The 16,710-nt window shown below is 41.8% G+C and overlaps 1 protein-coding gene across 1 annotated transcript in view; it reads right to left on the minus strand.

Moving 5' to 3' along the window:
• The window catches only part of GMDS (GDP-mannose 4,6-dehydratase), a 752,713-nt gene that overhangs the window by 121,691 nt on the left and 614,312 nt on the right, over window positions 1-16,710 (minus strand). Inside the window, exon 8 of the mRNA XM_063451788.1 lies at window positions 12,078-12,196. Within this exon, the coding sequence (XP_063307858.1) occupies window positions 12,078-12,196 (119 nt within the window). The remainder of the gene's footprint in view (window positions 1-12,077; window positions 12,197-16,710) is intronic.

The following is a 16,710-nucleotide window of genomic DNA, read 5'->3' on the forward strand; positions in this document are numbered from 1 at the left end:
AAACCCCCGAATTCGACCAGGTCATGAACACATTCATGTCTCGGGGTGGCCGCGACCCCAGGAGAGGAGTGGAGAAGGGCTTCCACGGAGTTCAAGACAAACTCCTAGACTCTATTGGCCCACTTTCCCGCATCATGTTTTTGGCGGACGATGCTTTTACAAGGGCTGACGAATTTGATACCAGCATGGTTAAAGAGTGGGCACACGATATAAGAGAATGGGCACAGAGGTGCTTTTGTTTTGTTGGTAACACCAACGTAGCCCTCTCCTCTGAGAGGCGTAAAGCAGCGCTGCTCCGTATTGACGGAAAGCTGGTGGAATTGGGCACCAAGGAGTTGGGACCGCTTGCACAGGGCAAATTGTTTGTGGAAGCCTTCCTCAAAGAGCTTAATAAGCACGTAAACATTTTCACCTCGCTCAATAAGGCTCAAACTTCAATGAAGCGAGTATTCAGGGGCTACCCCAGTCGGGGTGTTTTTGGACGGGCTGGCTGCTACAGGGGCCAAGCAGCCAGCCGTTTTTGGCCCTCTGGCCCCCGCTCACACAGACCCCAACCCTTCTACCCGGAAGTGGGTTTCAGGCAGCCCTTCTCCTACACCCGTGGAGCAGACAGAGGCAGAGGACCTCGTAGCCGTGGCAGAGCACGCTTCCCCACAGGTAAGCATCATAATGCCTCAATGTCCACTAACCCCGTATACTGCAGGTCGTATCGCTCTGTCTTTTCAGAACTGGACAGCCATCTCCACGGACGCATGGATCCTCCAGACGGTCCAAGGCTACATCATAGATTTTGTGGAAACCCCAGACCGCCCCTCCGTACCCCATTCAGTGCTCCAAGGAAGATCGCCTTCTAATCGATGGCGAACTACAGGAACTCAGGGCCAAAGGAGCGATAGAACCCGCTCACGACCAAAACGGCTTCTTCAGCAACATTTTTCTAGTGAAAAAGAAATCCGGAGACTTACGGCCGGTTATAAACCTAAGGAAGCTCAATGCTTTCGTAACATACAGACATTTCAAGATGGAAGGCATCCATCTCCTAAGAGATCTGCTCCAAGAAGGGGACTGGTTCACAAGACTGGACCTCAAGGACGCCTACCTATCGGTACCCGTCCATACATCCTGCCGACAGTTCCTCAGATTCCGATGGCAAGGCCGCCCCTGGCAGTTTACATGCCTCCCCTTCGGCCTCAGCTCAGCACCGTGGTGCTTCACCAAACTACTGAAGCCAGTAGTGTCTCGACTACGCACTCAAGGAATTCGGTGCATTATTTACCTGGACGACCTGCTACTGTTTTCCTCAGACAGGTACAGTCTAACGCAACACACACAATATACCACCCGACTCCTCACGTCCCTAGGTTTCTTGGTGAACTTTCAAAAGTCGGAAGTATCCCCAGCCCAGAAGATACAATTCCTGGGCTTCGAGATAGATTCCAAGACCAGCACACTACGGCTCCCGACCTCAAAGATCACAGCCATCAAGAAGGAAATACGCAGAGCCATTCGCAGCCACTCCATTCCACTCCGCAACCTGGCTCGGATCGTGGGCTTGCTATCCGCATCTATCCAGGCGATATTCCCGGGTCCACTCCACTACAGAGCGATGCAGCGCTTGAAGGCTTCCTTCCTCCGCCAGAACCCTTCGTACGACCAAACGGTTCCGGTGACGGAGGAAGTCAAAGAAGAACTTGGATGGTGGTTGGACAGCATGGAAGCGTGGAATGGCCGAGCCATCTTCGGGAACACGCCCGACATGGTCCTGGAATCAGATGCCAGCCTCTGGGAATGGGGCGCCACCTGCGAAGGCAGTTCGACGGGAGGCACTTGGACTTCCCAGGAACTCAAACTCCACATCAACTGCCTAGAACTTCTAGCGGGGTCGTTTGCAATTCGCAGCCTAGCGAGAAACCGGACCAACTGCTGCATCCTCCTCCGGATGGACAATGTGTCAGCGGTCCGTTACATCAACAGACTGGGAGGGGCCCGGTCCAGACTCCTCTCAGAGATTACGAAAGAAATATTCGAGTTTTGCCTTCCCTGGAAAATCTCCCTCTTGGCAGAATATCTCCCGGGCGAAACGAACCTGACAGCGGACTGGTTCTCTCGCCATTGGCGGGACAGCAGCGACTGGAGACTGGACCCAACGATCTTCCATCGCCTCTCGGTCAGGAGAGGCCCCCTCCACCTAGACCTCTTCGCATCTCGCAACAACAGGCAGACGGACGAGTACTTCAGCTGGCTACCAGATCTGGAGAGCAAAGCAGTAGACGCCTTTCTCCAACCATGGCCACCCAGGGGCGCTTACGCCTTTCCCCCATTTGCCATGGTGGCAAGGACGATACAATACTTAAAGATGCAACGCGGGTCTCTGCTCCTCGTCACTCCCCTATGGCAGAGCCAACCATGGTTCCCGGACCTTCTAGCGTCATCCTACAGGGATCCTCTCCTCATACCGTCCTACCTGACACTCCTCACAGATCAGAGAGGGAACCCCCATCCTCTCATTCTGGAAGACCGCCTCACTCTAGTAGCCTGGACTCTAACAGGGGCGCTTGGCGGACCGAGGACTTATCGCAGACAGCTAGAGACCTCTTATGGGATTCGTGGGCACCAGGAACCAGACGATGCTATCTTGCAGCATGGAATTCCTGGTCCGCTTGGTGCAGTGAACGGAACTTTGATCCCTTTACGGCACCTGTAACGGCCATCTTGAATTTTCTCTCCCACCTATACTCCGGGGGAGCCGGTCTTACCGATCCCTCAACGTCGTGCGCTCCGCGATTTCAGCGGCTCACGTTCCGGTCCTGGGTACACCCGTCGGGAAAAACCCTCTGGTATGCCACCTCCTCAGGGGCATCAGACTTCAAAGGCCTCCCAGGCCCAAGTACACTCGGTTATGGGACGTGGAAGTCGTCCTACGGTTTCTGCGAGACTGGCCAGATAACGACAGACTCTCACTTCGACAACTGTCGGCCAAACTAACACTCCTACTTTGTCTGGTCTCGTTCCGCAGAGTTTCGGACGTGCGGGCTTTCGACATTGACGCCTTCTCAGTCTCCCCCGAGGGAGTTACCTTCCAAGTGTCACGTCGTACGAAATCGGATTCCTAGCCGGTCTTCTACCCCTTTTTTCCTACGGAACCGCTGCTTTGCGTGGTTTCTGCTCTGCGTCGATATGTTCAGGTCACTTCCCTCCTTCGGGTCTCATCTTCGGGACAACTATTGGTGTCTTATGTTAGACTTCACGTTCCCGTCTCTACTACCACCCTTGCCAGATGGGTACGTTGGATCCTGTCTCTAGCAGGTGTGGAAGACACCTTCGGTGCCCACTCCGTTCGCGGAGAGGCGGCCTCGTCGGCTTTCTCCGCGGGAGCATCACTGGCAGACATCCTACGAGCCGCGGATTGGTCACGCGAAGCGACCTTTCGGACCTTCTATTTCCGCCCAAACTCGGGGGCAGCCGCGTCTCTCCTTCATCAGCGTTAAAAATGCAAAATATGAAGCCTCCTGTCATGTGGTAAAATTGATTATGCTAGCGTTAGTGTACTTATAATCTTAATTTTAGTGACAGGAGGCAAGTATTTTCCCACCCTCCGCACCCTCGAGGGATGAAATCTCATGTAAGTATACCTATACTCTATATATTCCTTCATATATTCTACCTGGTATATATCAGACTTGTACCTTGTTTAACTACAGCTTCGTTACTGTTATCTGTCATACTTAGACTAGTTTACATTTCGTTAGAGTTTGTGCTGGGTTTATTACATTACTGCAAACAGTTGCCAGACCGGTTCCTAACCTTTTCCACGCTCTCTTTCAGCATAACTTCAAGACATTACAGCTTACACTCAGGATGGACATGTTTGGACCTTCCTTCAGAAACCAGGACTTCGCAATTGGAAAAGTCATCTGTTGGTGCATATTTGGATCACCCTAGGACTTCGTACTTGAAAAGTCACCCGTTGGTGCATGTTGCAAGACTTTATCCGTTTAAAAAAAAAAAAATTATTTGTATTTGATGTCGCTCTCGAAAGAGGGGGAGGAGCCTCATTACTGTGAACACTATACCTCCTACTTTCTTTTGATTGGTTAATGTTTTCACCTTTTTTCTTTACTGCTATGTGAGTTAGTAAAGAGAGTTTATGCAAAATACTTGCCTCCTGTCATTACTAAAATTAAGATTATAAGTACACTAACGCTAGCATAATCTTAAATTTTCACTTACCTTGCAGTTTATAGAATCAATACGTAAACACTTATACTAAGGCTTAACAAAGACCCATCTTGGGTTGAACTTTTACCACGTCCTAAAATGTGAAGAGATTTCCCATGTAAGTGAGCAAGTCACCCAAATAGAGGTCAGAAGATGTAAAATGGAAGGATCACACCAGAATAAAAAAAAAAAAATTTAAATTGCAAGCTATTCACTAAATATGAATCAGGGTTAATGTGGACAAATTCTGGGTAACATTTGGCCATATCACAATAAAGAACCATATATATAAAAATGCATGAGATATGCATGGCGATTAAAACCCACCAGCTACTCGCCTACAAATTTCCACTGAAATCAGTAGGGTTGAAGGGATAGCTCATTAAAAATGGAAATTCACGGAGCTCATCTGCTAAGAAGTTTGAGTTAACTTCAAAACTCTAGAACAAGTTGCATAAGTGCCCCATCATGATTAATGAAAACTTTTTCTTTCAATTCCTGTCCAATATACTCAAGTATAAAAACTTTCATTATATTGATTATTTCTGAGATTACTTTTTATTTTAATTTTTTATTTCAATTATTTATTGAGACATTCAGATATACAAGCCGGTGAGAGTAAGCATACATCACTACAATAGGTCGGATACAATAAAGGTTAATCAAAGATATGGCTTAACATGGCCTCAGTGTTACGAATAAATCAGGTAGTGAACTGCCCAGATGCAAGAGGTAAATTCAATGAGATAAACAATGCTATGGTTACTTGCTAACTGAGAGTGGATTAAGTAGAAAGAAATGTTGCAAACTTAGACCTGTGCCAGCTCAGCTTGTGTAGGACCACTTAGAGAGAAACTACAATGAAGAGCTGGAGTGCATAACTAATAGAGAGTGCTTCACCAAGGAGACCTCCAGTGCTGATGCATGAAATACGAAATGCACCTACCATAGACATCTAAATGTAGACTAGATAGTCCCACAGGAACTCAGGAAAACAAAAAGAGAAAAAAACAAACCACAAATAAAAGAAATTACTGTAACTAAGAGCGGTAAGTAGGTGCATGGTGTAAGCATTTGGAGGATTGGCACAGATGCACAATAGTCGCAAGAGGCACAGTTCAGCCGATACCACCACAGGGGAAAGCAGAGTCACGATCTGGTCTGGCATCCTGTGTGCCCCAAATCCCCTGTATTGGCAGGCACAGCATCCAGACGTTGCTGTGCTGGCTCTCACTGTGTTCCGTCCCTCCAGGCTGAGGTAGGGTCAGGTATGTGAGACTTTTGGCCTCTTAGTGGGCAACACGTTGCTGTCACCACGACAGATTGCTTCAGCTGATCCGCCTGGCGCAGGCCATCCACAGAGCCGAAGCTGGTGTCTTCCGCTTAATCCCAGGTGGTAAGCTTTGGGGTGGATGATCACTCCTCTCCCGCTGCACAGATGGGAGAGGTTCAGCTTGTCCCAGAAATCTGCAAAGATTTTGTCGAGTGTGCGGTTAGTGTGAGGTTAGCTTGGGTTGTGTTACTGTCAGTTTGACATGGGGCATCTGCCATTTTGGGTAAGGCAGTACAGCAGAGACTTAGAGCTGTGTTACTGTCAGTTTGACATGGGGCATCTGCCATTTCTGTGTAGCAGTAGAGCAGAGACTCGGAGCTGCATTGACGTCTCCAGGATCATCCCCACTGGTCCAAAATGGGGCGAGGGGGGGAGGGATGAGGCTAACACCACGCAGTGCCAAAGGATCGGCTAGACACCATTGCGCTGGAAAGCAGGATGGCAGCCGTCCACCCCACTCACAGTTTGAGCAGGCCTCAGCCACAAAGTCAGTATATCACCCTCCAAGGGGCTAAAACTCTTCTTGAAAGTCTGGCTTCGGCTCCAGCACCTCTGTGCACAGTGATCTGTAACGTTTAGGCTTTAGGTTGTGAATTTAACAGCTTATTTTGAGCCCATTAGTCAAGAATCTCCAGGAGCTGACCTTTCATGCGACCCTTTAGCATGGCGGCCCAGCCCCACCCCCTCTTCTAAGATTACTTTTAAGTACAGGTAGTTTGAGATTATAATTTAGTGAACTGTCCAAAGTGGACTAAAAATTTAATGATTCCAACATAAAATCTAAATATTGGCTTTCCATGTAGCTGGGAAAACTCAATGCAAAATGAAGTAGCAATTGCTTAGTTTGCCAACATATTGAACTTCACTTAAGCTCATAGCATCAATGGAAGCTCAACCAAAAATAGTTGGGGAAAGGCAGAGCTGTTGGGTAAAAAATAATCTATCCTCAAGTTGTACTTCACTCCCACCATGTTTAGGTACTTTCACTCCCACCGTGTTTAGATACTTTCACTCCCACCGTGTTTAGGTACTTTCACTCCCGCCATGTTTAGGTACTTTCACTCCCACCATGTTTAGGTACTTAACAAGGTGTGTACAGCTGCCCATCCTTTCTTTGAGCATTATTGTTACTGATTTCCTGCACTCATGCAATTTTTCTTACTCTTCTCTATTTCAAAATTGACATTTCTGGTTTCCAATTTGTGCACTGTTGTTTTTCCTCTTCCCTTGTACTTTGAGGGTCTTCTCAGATTGGTTATCTCCCACTTTCTTTTTCTTTATCCCACCCTCCTGAAAGACACACACACATATACATCACGTTACACCTACCAATATGGAATCGCTAATAGTGCTCAAACTCTTTTGTGATTCGAAACATACTGCTTTTAGTGTCTACCATTAATATCACACTAAAAATACATTTATGGTATGCCTAGGTCCAGGATCTAGAGCAGCACGATATTAAAGATGTTGCTAAACCGTACTACTTAAAGCCCTACTTGTTGTATCTTCATGAATTGTTTTCTGCAATCAATTAAATACAGGTATTACAAATCTGCTACATTGCGTGCCATCCTAATTGCATAGAGCATCATCACAATAATGTCACATTAACTTTTTGCTCTTATTAAATACAGTAGAACCTCAACAGTGTTAAAGGAACTGATCAGTAATATCTTACACAGCAGCCTGGAAATAGTGCCAAAAGACTGCCTGATCTCCTCTTGTACTACAATATAAAGCTGGCAACTAGAATACAAAAGTATGCAGTTATTAAAACATTAATAGCTCTCACTCATGAAAAAAGAATCCATCTGCTTCTGTAAGGTAGAGAAGAAATGACTTATGCCCCTTTTAGTGCACTGTACATGTTTTCCTAATCCATATTTCCAAATAACGTACAACTGGCTGGCTTTGATCAGCCAATCACCAAGAAGCCTTCTGGCCAGTATTGCAGTGCAGGGGCTGTGTGCCTTTCCTTCTCGCTCTTGTACAGCTGCTCCTGGTATGTGGACGCAGGGAGGCCAAATGACGATAAAAGGAAGAAAATTGAAAAACATAATAAACAATAAAAATGTAAATGAGGTAAAGTATTCACAAAACCATCATGATTTTATTATCTAGCCTTGAGCAGGAATTTGTATTCACAGTCAAACTATGCAGACTGTGCTCTATAAACAATCTGTACCAACAGCTCAATGCTTGCAGCTTAACAAGACTTTAGCTCAGTAATAACGATATTGTTCATGCCGATTAGAAAAGTGTTCTAGACTAGATTACAATGCTCCTGAAGCAGAACATTTACTTTAAATAATACAAGTAGGTTTTATGATTGCATCACTTGGAAATTAAGGCCTCAGGTTAATTCTATTGACCATATAGACTGTTTTCGGGTAATATATTTTTCAAATTTCAGGCAGTCGAATCCAATAAACAGGTAGGCTGCTCATAAAAAAAAAATAAAACACTGATAAATGTGTATCGGAAGAACATTTATCTGCCTTTTAAAAACTAACCCTGTTAGTATTTAAAAATAAATTGAATAAAAGTCTATGTGGTCATATTGACCCTCACATTATTACAAAGGAGGTTTTCAACCTCCCTTATGCCCCAATTCGTCATGCAGCGGGTGTGAACTTATAAAGTAACCAGTAAACAGCCAGTGTTTGCTCACTGTCAAAAGACTTTCAACTTTGTACCTATTGCTGCCCAGTTTCTAGTGAAGTAAATAGCATACCTGGCACAGGTCCCCCATGTTCCCCCATGGGCATAAGGTGGGGGCTTCAAATAAATGATTAGGTGCATAGGTTATTGTTCATCCTCTGTGCCTCCACCCGTATAGGGGCTATAACATTTTTTAAAATGCAGGGAGACACCCTAGCTCTCATTATAATTAACAGGGAGGATCTAGAGCCCCCCAGGTCCCACCAATAGGCACAGCGGGGGTTATTAATATTGCAATAACCCATGGAGAAATAATGCTTCCTCCAGCCACCACTCATTTGAGGCAGGTGGGCGCTATTTCTATTATTATAACCGGAGGAGGACCCAATGTCCCCTTCAGGACACACCCATTGATGATAGTGGAGCTATAATTAAATTTAGAAGGGGAGTGGCCATGTCATTGTCCATTGCCCTATATTGTGTCTATGTTCTCTCCCTGGGTTGCTAGGGCTAAAGATTCCTCAGCAATATACAGTGTTTACATTGATATTACAGATCCTCTCGTAATGTGCAGTCTGTACAAGGCTTGTATGGAGCTTCCAGTAATGTACAGGGTGTAGTTAGAAATACAGGACTAACCGTAATGTGCAGTGTGTATAGTGATATCACTGAGTCCCTGGTAATGTGCAATTCATATAGGGATTTTTGGAAAAAATGAAGTACGTACAAATTACACATATACTGGCTTTCAAAAGTTTGGGTTCACTTAGATATGTCCTTATTCTCCATCAAAGTATACAGGAAATGAGTTTGAATGGGAAATATAGTAATTAACAAGGTTATAAATAATAACAACAAAGTGTTTAACCAGGAAATGTACATTCAGATATTATCTGGTTTCCACATACGTCCTGGGGATGTTTCTTTTCCCCAACATCGAGGGTATGTTACTATTACCCAATTTAATGGTACTCATTTTATCTACCTCCATGGATAAAGTACAGCGCTATGGAATTGTGCTGGCACTATATAAATAATAAAATAATAAAGGGCTGAGACCACTCTGACATATCGATCATCATAACACTTCATATTACCTGACTCTACTACACAAGTAATTTCTGATTGACAGTGTAACTTGGCAAAATATTTTAGCACAACAAAAAAAAACGTGCCTTCCTCATCTACTCTGTGGGTAAATTGATGCTTAGAGGTCAAATCATCGGCATGGATCCAAAAAATATACTCTTACAAATAGAAAAACTTCATTACATTAGAATCTAAAAAAGAAAATAAAACCCACATGGTCACTAACTACAGCTCGCCAACTAGCAGTCCAACAAAGCAAAATACAGCTCATCAACAAGCCTTTTAGTCTATGTTAGCAACCTTTAGAGCTACAATAGACAAGACAAACATTTTATGAGCATACCCTACTTGCCCATAGAGTACACTCTAAATGACAACTTAACAGATTAGTAAAATACAAAATATTTGAGATAAAATTACCATCAGATAAGCAAACATGTTTTAACAATAATTTAACACACTGGTCTACAATCTAAATTAAACAATGACTTCCACATTCACAATTTTCTTAATACGGTCATTATACAACTCTCATGTCTTCCATGTCTGATATTCTAAATTCTGAGACAATAATGAGAAAAAAAATAAAAAATTGCTGATGCAATTAAGTCCAGGCCAAGTGAGAGTTCAGTTTTGACCCTATTTGACTATCCAACAACAAACAGATCTCCAATTTACTATTATCGCTTGTTGCTGAATAAGCATTTGATCACTTATTAATGCCATACCTTTTTCCGCTGTTAAGACGATTAAGATGACTTTTCTCACAGCCCTAAACATGATCTACCATAATCCTAAAGTGTTCTTTCTCTTTCCTCACACAAACATTTATTCTTTCCAGAGATAGATACCCTTCTCCTGTTTATTATTTGTACCTTCCTTAAAGTCACTCTTACAAGCAGTCCAAGCTAGCCATCTCTGTTGAGACAAAAAATACAAAATGGCAGCTTGTGCTGACGGCACATCCTTGACTATCACAAATCCCTGTACCTCAGTCCCAAGTTAACTCACACTCTTAGATTCCTACCTGGGAGTTTCCGGAAATAAACTGAACTTAGGTAAGATTTATTAACACTAAACCTAACTCTAACAAATAAACTGCAACATACTTACCCCTTTCGTTTTATCTCTTCTCAATTGCTGTATTTGGGGACAAATCGTCAAGCAGAGTTTATCAACACATACATGCTAAACTATAATCACTTAAAGGACCATTATAGTGCCAGGAAAACAAGCCGGGCTGAAGGGGGAGGAAGGGGTTAAATCACTTACCTTTCTCCAGCGCCGGGCTCCCTCGGCGCTGGGGACTCTCCTCCTCCTTCCGACGTCATCGGCTGAATGTGCATGGGCGGCAAGAGCCGCGTGCGCATTCAGTCAGTCCATAGGAAAGCATTCTCAAAGCTTTCCTATGGACGCTGGCGTCTTCTCACTGTAAAAATCACAGTGAGAAGCGCGGAAGTGCCTCTAGCGGCTGTCAATGAGACAGCCACTAGAGGCTGGATTAACCCTAATGTAAACATAGCAGTTTCTCTGAACTGCAATGTTTACAGCAGGCAGGGTTAATCCTAGCTGGACCTGGCATCCAAAACACTTCATTGAGCTGAAGTGGTCTGGGTGCTTATAGTGGTCCTTTAATGTAAGGTTGTACATGACTTACAATCATCTGGGATAAACCTAAAATCTCTTGGTCAGAAAGGATTGAATGCATGAAAACAACTTTATGAACAAGATTCTCTACTTACAGTACACACTCCTCATCCCACTATCTACCATTCATTTTAAATTACTTCAAGTCAAAATAGATCACATCCCAGTGACCTAAAACTAATCCCATCTGCAATCCTTACTGTGGACTACACTTCTCTAAACGCTCTAACCTCTACTCTACTCGTCTCGCTCTTCTTTCATTTTTCTTTTTTTATCATATATATATAAAAATATATATTTCACCGAATATGCGTAGTCTGATTTGTTGTCATAATATTGGTTATGTCATGTGTTTCTCACATGATCCCGCCTGTTTCTTATACATTCAGAGGTCACTAGAAGCTCCACAGAATGCGAATTATCACAGCAACCTATATGCTCCTTTTACAACTGTGACTGAAATTCCTTATGCTTCATGGTCGACATATTACAAACAAACATTGTGGCTACCATCCTTCTTATAGAGGCTAAATTACTATTGCAATCCTTAAAAATGTGTCTTAGAAAACCTGACACAATAGTTGTTTCCGATAACCGTTTATTGCCACGTTTTACTGTGTTCTATGTCAATTACAAAACCATATAAAAATAAAACATTTAAAAAAATATTCTCTAGTTCGTGTTATTTCTGCTCAGTTACCTCCCTTTTAACAGGTTTAACAATATACGTAATCGCAAATTTTACTGCTCTCATGGGTTAAACGTCTAAAATATGTTTATGGTTAGCCATCATCTATTCTGTGATATAATCATTTCTGGAATATGGAATTCAGATTTTTTTTTTTGTGTCCCAGAAATAATAAATGTCAGAACATGTGGCCCTTAGGGTGTTGTCTCTTCTGCTAAAGAGTTTGAAGTTACCTTAACCACTCATCATGGAAACTTTCCTGACTAAGGTCAATCACCCGCGTCTCCTAATGTCTGTTATCTGCTGCTCTAAACTGGATCTGTCTAATGTTCTATTTTACATAACTATAATTCAAACTTTAACTTTTTACTCAAGTACATTAGCTGTATCAGTTGTTAGATAATAAGAACATGTCTTGTTGATATGTAATTTGCTTACACAATTGTCTTCCCGATATGCTTAAAAGCTTTCTCCACAAACTCTCGGACACTGTGGACCTCCCCAGTAGATATCACAAAGTCTTCGGGCTCATCTGTTTGCAACATCAACCACATAGCCTACAAGGAAAACAAACACATCAAAACGGAGTACGACATACTGTAAAACGGAACCAATTCATGCGTTAATTTAACTTCTGAGCCAGATATATTAAAGTATACTGTAACTGTCAGTAAAGCAGAGTATAACTCATTCATGACGTACAATATTTCACACAGAAACACTCTTACTTAAAAGCTATACATAATGATATATTTTGGTACATTAATAACATAAAATGGAAAAACACGGTTAAACATTTTTTCTACAATATTAACCACAGTAAGCAATTACAAGAACGGACATTCTCTTTGGGTTTGATTGGGAGAAGGGTAACCTTTTTCTTTGGAATTTCCATTGCAATATGTTATAGGTTTCTGAGACATTGGGATGATTAATTCAATGCAGATAATGGAAATTAAAATGCAGTGACCAGTTTAATGTAACTTGCAGACACTATCAGGGTTATTCAGTAAACCGTACATTTTTGTGGCAATGCAGAGGCAATAACAGATGATCCTGAAAAATTCTCCAATTCAGTCATAGTCTAAACTTGACTATTTTTGCCTCAGGTTTTTCAAAGTTTAGTGAATAACCCTGAAAGTTACGTTTCTCACATTAAAAGAATCCCATACATTGCGGTCATGAGGTAATGGACTTCCTCTGACTTCCAAACAAATGATAAAAGTACACATTTCTGTTTGTACCTCCTCGTGTTTTTCTCACACAATAACAGCACTTATTGTTCATCTCTTAATGTGAGACCAAGTATATTGTTTAATAGAGCAGTGGAACTCATGCGTTTAAAATACCATACTTCACCATAACAATCTCAAGGCACCAAGAGTGTTCCATCATTACATCGCTGAACATAAGAATAATTGTTACAGTACATCAATACTGTAGGTATACCACTTACTCACACATATATATCCCCCTGACCTAAAAAGAACAATGAAGTGCAACTCCCATCATGCCCACGTATGTAATAAGGTAGAGTGCACAGTACCTTAAGAATGTACCCACTCTTTTTATCTAACTCTTAACCGTAGTAGCACCATTAAATATGGCACTTTTACCCTTACGTACAGTATACCCACTTACCTTTGTACACTCTTACCTCAAAGAGGACAATAAAACGTGACACACTTACGTACAGGTATGCCCACTTACATTTATGCACCTCTTAACCCTAGCAATGGCACTGTAAAGCTGCTCTTTCATGAAAATACCATCAATAGAAATGTATTTTCTTGATGCTCAGCACTTTAAAAGTGCAATTTTACCAGAATGCTTATTAATGTAAAAGCTCAGTGTAGTGGTTATGGTGCAATATGTTTTTTTTTTTTTTTTTTTTATTGTGTCTCCAGATTGCTTTACAGGTTAATGATGTTTCTTCTTTAAAAAAAAAAAAAAAAAAATATTGTATTATTTATATTACATCAGGCAGTTGCTTGTCCAAGTTGCCCCCTTTTATATAATGAAAGACCAGTCAGCAAACACTCCCTTTGTTAGAGGTGACTGTTTTGGTCTTGCTGCACACCTTACTATTAGTTACATTGCATGACATGATCGTACTGAATACCTGGCTTTACAACATGTGCTTGTTTTCAGCTACCCTTTCATCGAATTCCTGGAGAGAATCATGGGCAGAGAAAACGGGACATGAAATATGAAGGTGGGGAAATGTCACGCCACAGTAGTTTCCAACCAAGCAAAGTTGTTTTTTTTTTGGACACTATGAGGGGACCCTATAATCTAAATGGTGTTTAAACACTCCAGCAGTGTAAATAATTGTTTTATTGGTAATGCTGTAGTGATCTTCTAACCCTAAAATTGGCATTGTTGAAATAATTAACAGTTATTCAGTAAATGCTAGATTTTGCAGAATTGACAAAATGTGGCCACAATGGCCAAATCTGACAGGAACGGCAAGTTTCACATTTATTAAAGCCAAATCCGGTCAGAATTCGGTGTGTTGGACTGGATTTGCAGCAATTGACTGGATGCATTCAGTATTGTATCTAGACTGAAATTGGTGCTTTCACATGTGAACCCTATACAAAGTATAGGATTCCGAAGATTTGCAAAGCACCAGTTTTAACAAAATTCAGAATTGAATGCATCTGGTAGGATGCACATTTGCAAATTATTGTTCACTTGCTTTTTACAAGCGAATGATCATTTGTATACATTTTTTTTTTCCTGCAGGGCCTGGTTTCAAAGCATTTAGGTAAGACTTTTAGCCATCAGTCAGCGTTTGGTCCATCAGTCAGACCTAATCCTCAGGCTCGTTCAGAGACCTATACGAAAAATTAGACATTGTTACATAGCATGAACAATGTCCAGATTTTGCATGACGCAGTATGTAGCCAGATGGTTTTGCCCAGTTCTGTACAAGGCTATTTGCACTTTAGTGGATAACCCGTCTAGTGAATGTGTGTCTCACTTTTGTGCTGTGTACAAGTTTGAGTACCTAGAGATACATGTTTAGCGATCTTACGCAATTCTGGTCTCTTTTTTTCTTTTAAAAAAGGTCTCAGTTATCGCGTATCACACACTTCAATACACATTCTTCAGCTGGAATACTAGCAGCAAATTACTGGGAGGTCCAGAATTAATTGACCATATACTCCTTTTGTGTTCCAGTTAGTTAGATACAGGGAGACCAGGCACACTGCTTTCATCTGTGTGTCTGCATGAAGCATATACATGTAGTAAAAGAGGCTAATGAGATAATGCTGAAAACACAAAAGTTGATTTTACTGGTAAGTGTGCAAAACAATGATAGGATCTACAGATACGATAAACCTGACTGCACCTGTAATTCCTCAGCTTCTATATGAGATACATCACTGTCATGTGACATAGTATGATAGGAATTAGAGCACAAGTTCAACTGCTTATACAGAAATGTTAACCCTTTAAGGACCGATTAGAACCAATATGCTGCAAAACCTATGGTGCTTGTAATGTCCCTTTAACTGGATAGTGAATTGTGCATGTGAGTCACTTGCATGCATTAGCTTTTATATGAATTACTTGGATCTCTCTATGTCAGTGATCTGCCACTGGTAAAATAATATATACCTGAAAGTAGGGAGACACGCAAGGTTCAAAACCATACTGATGTTTTACAACATTGTTAATTCTTGAGTGAATTAATCCTGTTTACAGATTTCATTTCAACATGCCCATGAAATCCTATGATTCACCCACGGGTTTTATCATTTGTCAAGATTTTACTTAGCTTGGCCAAATGCCAAATGTTTAGAACATCAAAAACACAAAACCATGGCACAAATCTCTGTTCATATTAATATGGAAATGAAAATCCACACACGTTTTATGAACCTTTAACTTTAAGATGCATTTCATATAAGAAATATTAAGTGTCAAACATCCCCTTTAACCCCTTAAGGACACATGACGTGTGTGACACGTCATGATTCCATTTTATTCCAGAAGTTTGGTCCTTAAGGGGTTAACGTCTCTTGAAAGTCAAGTTTCTGAGGGGGGAAATGTACGCACTTTACGCACCATAAACACTGCATCTTGCTGTATGGTTTAGTTAATGTGTAGTCTCCTGTAGCTGTCCATCTGTTAAAGGGACACTATATGCACACAGACCGTTTTAGCTTATTGAAGTGGTCTGGGTACAAAGTCCCTGTCCCACTTAGTCCTGCAATGTAAATATTTTCTTTTATAAAACTGCAATGATTACATTGTAGTACTAAGACTGCCTACTTAGTACTAAGACTAGTGACTGTTTATCAAACAGTCACTAGAGGTGCTTCCAGGATCCGAAGGGACTCCCTTAAACAATGCTAGATGTCCTCACGCTCTGCATGCGCATTATGCCCCCCTATCGAATAATGTCAGAGGAGGCAGAGTGTGAACCATTGCAAAAGGACATCAGTGTTGGAATTGGGTATGTGACTAAAGAGGTTTTTTAAACCCTTTATGTGCCGGAGGGGTCCGTGAGGGTGGCACTATAGTGCTAAGATTACATATTTTATTCCTAACACTATAGAATCTCTCTAAAATTCAAAATATTTTCAAACGATAGAAGACTTATCTTGGCCTCCAACAGCCTGTAGCCTCTCCTCATATTTGCTGTCTTCATCTTTGGATGGGAGTCATTAGCTGAAATTGTCAGTTGACAACTCCTTAGTCAACTCATTCTGTCCACATTTCGATGGAATCACTATTTTTAAAGTTGATGGGGAACTTTAGCCATGTATGTGAAGAGAGGCAGGATTGCAGGCACCCAGGGGCTTACACACATATCCATCAGTTCAAAAAAGGTTAGAATCTTAGCAGTGCCAGATGTCTCCTGGCACCATAGCCATTACAGTGTACTGTAGTGGTGATGGTGCTTATAGTGTATCTGTAATTTATGCATATTGATGATCACAGATGACCGTAAACAACTCAGAGACGGGTTTTGCCCCCAAATAATAATTTTTATATCAAAATAAAGTTTTATCTTCTTGACTTGAGATACATTATTTAAGGTCAATAGTCTTACTAT

This window comes from Pelobates fuscus, chromosome 4 (assembly GCF_036172605.1).
Source record: "Pelobates fuscus isolate aPelFus1 chromosome 4, aPelFus1.pri, whole genome shotgun sequence".
Classification (NCBI taxonomy): Eukaryota; Metazoa; Chordata; class Amphibia; order Anura; family Pelobatidae; genus Pelobates; species Pelobates fuscus.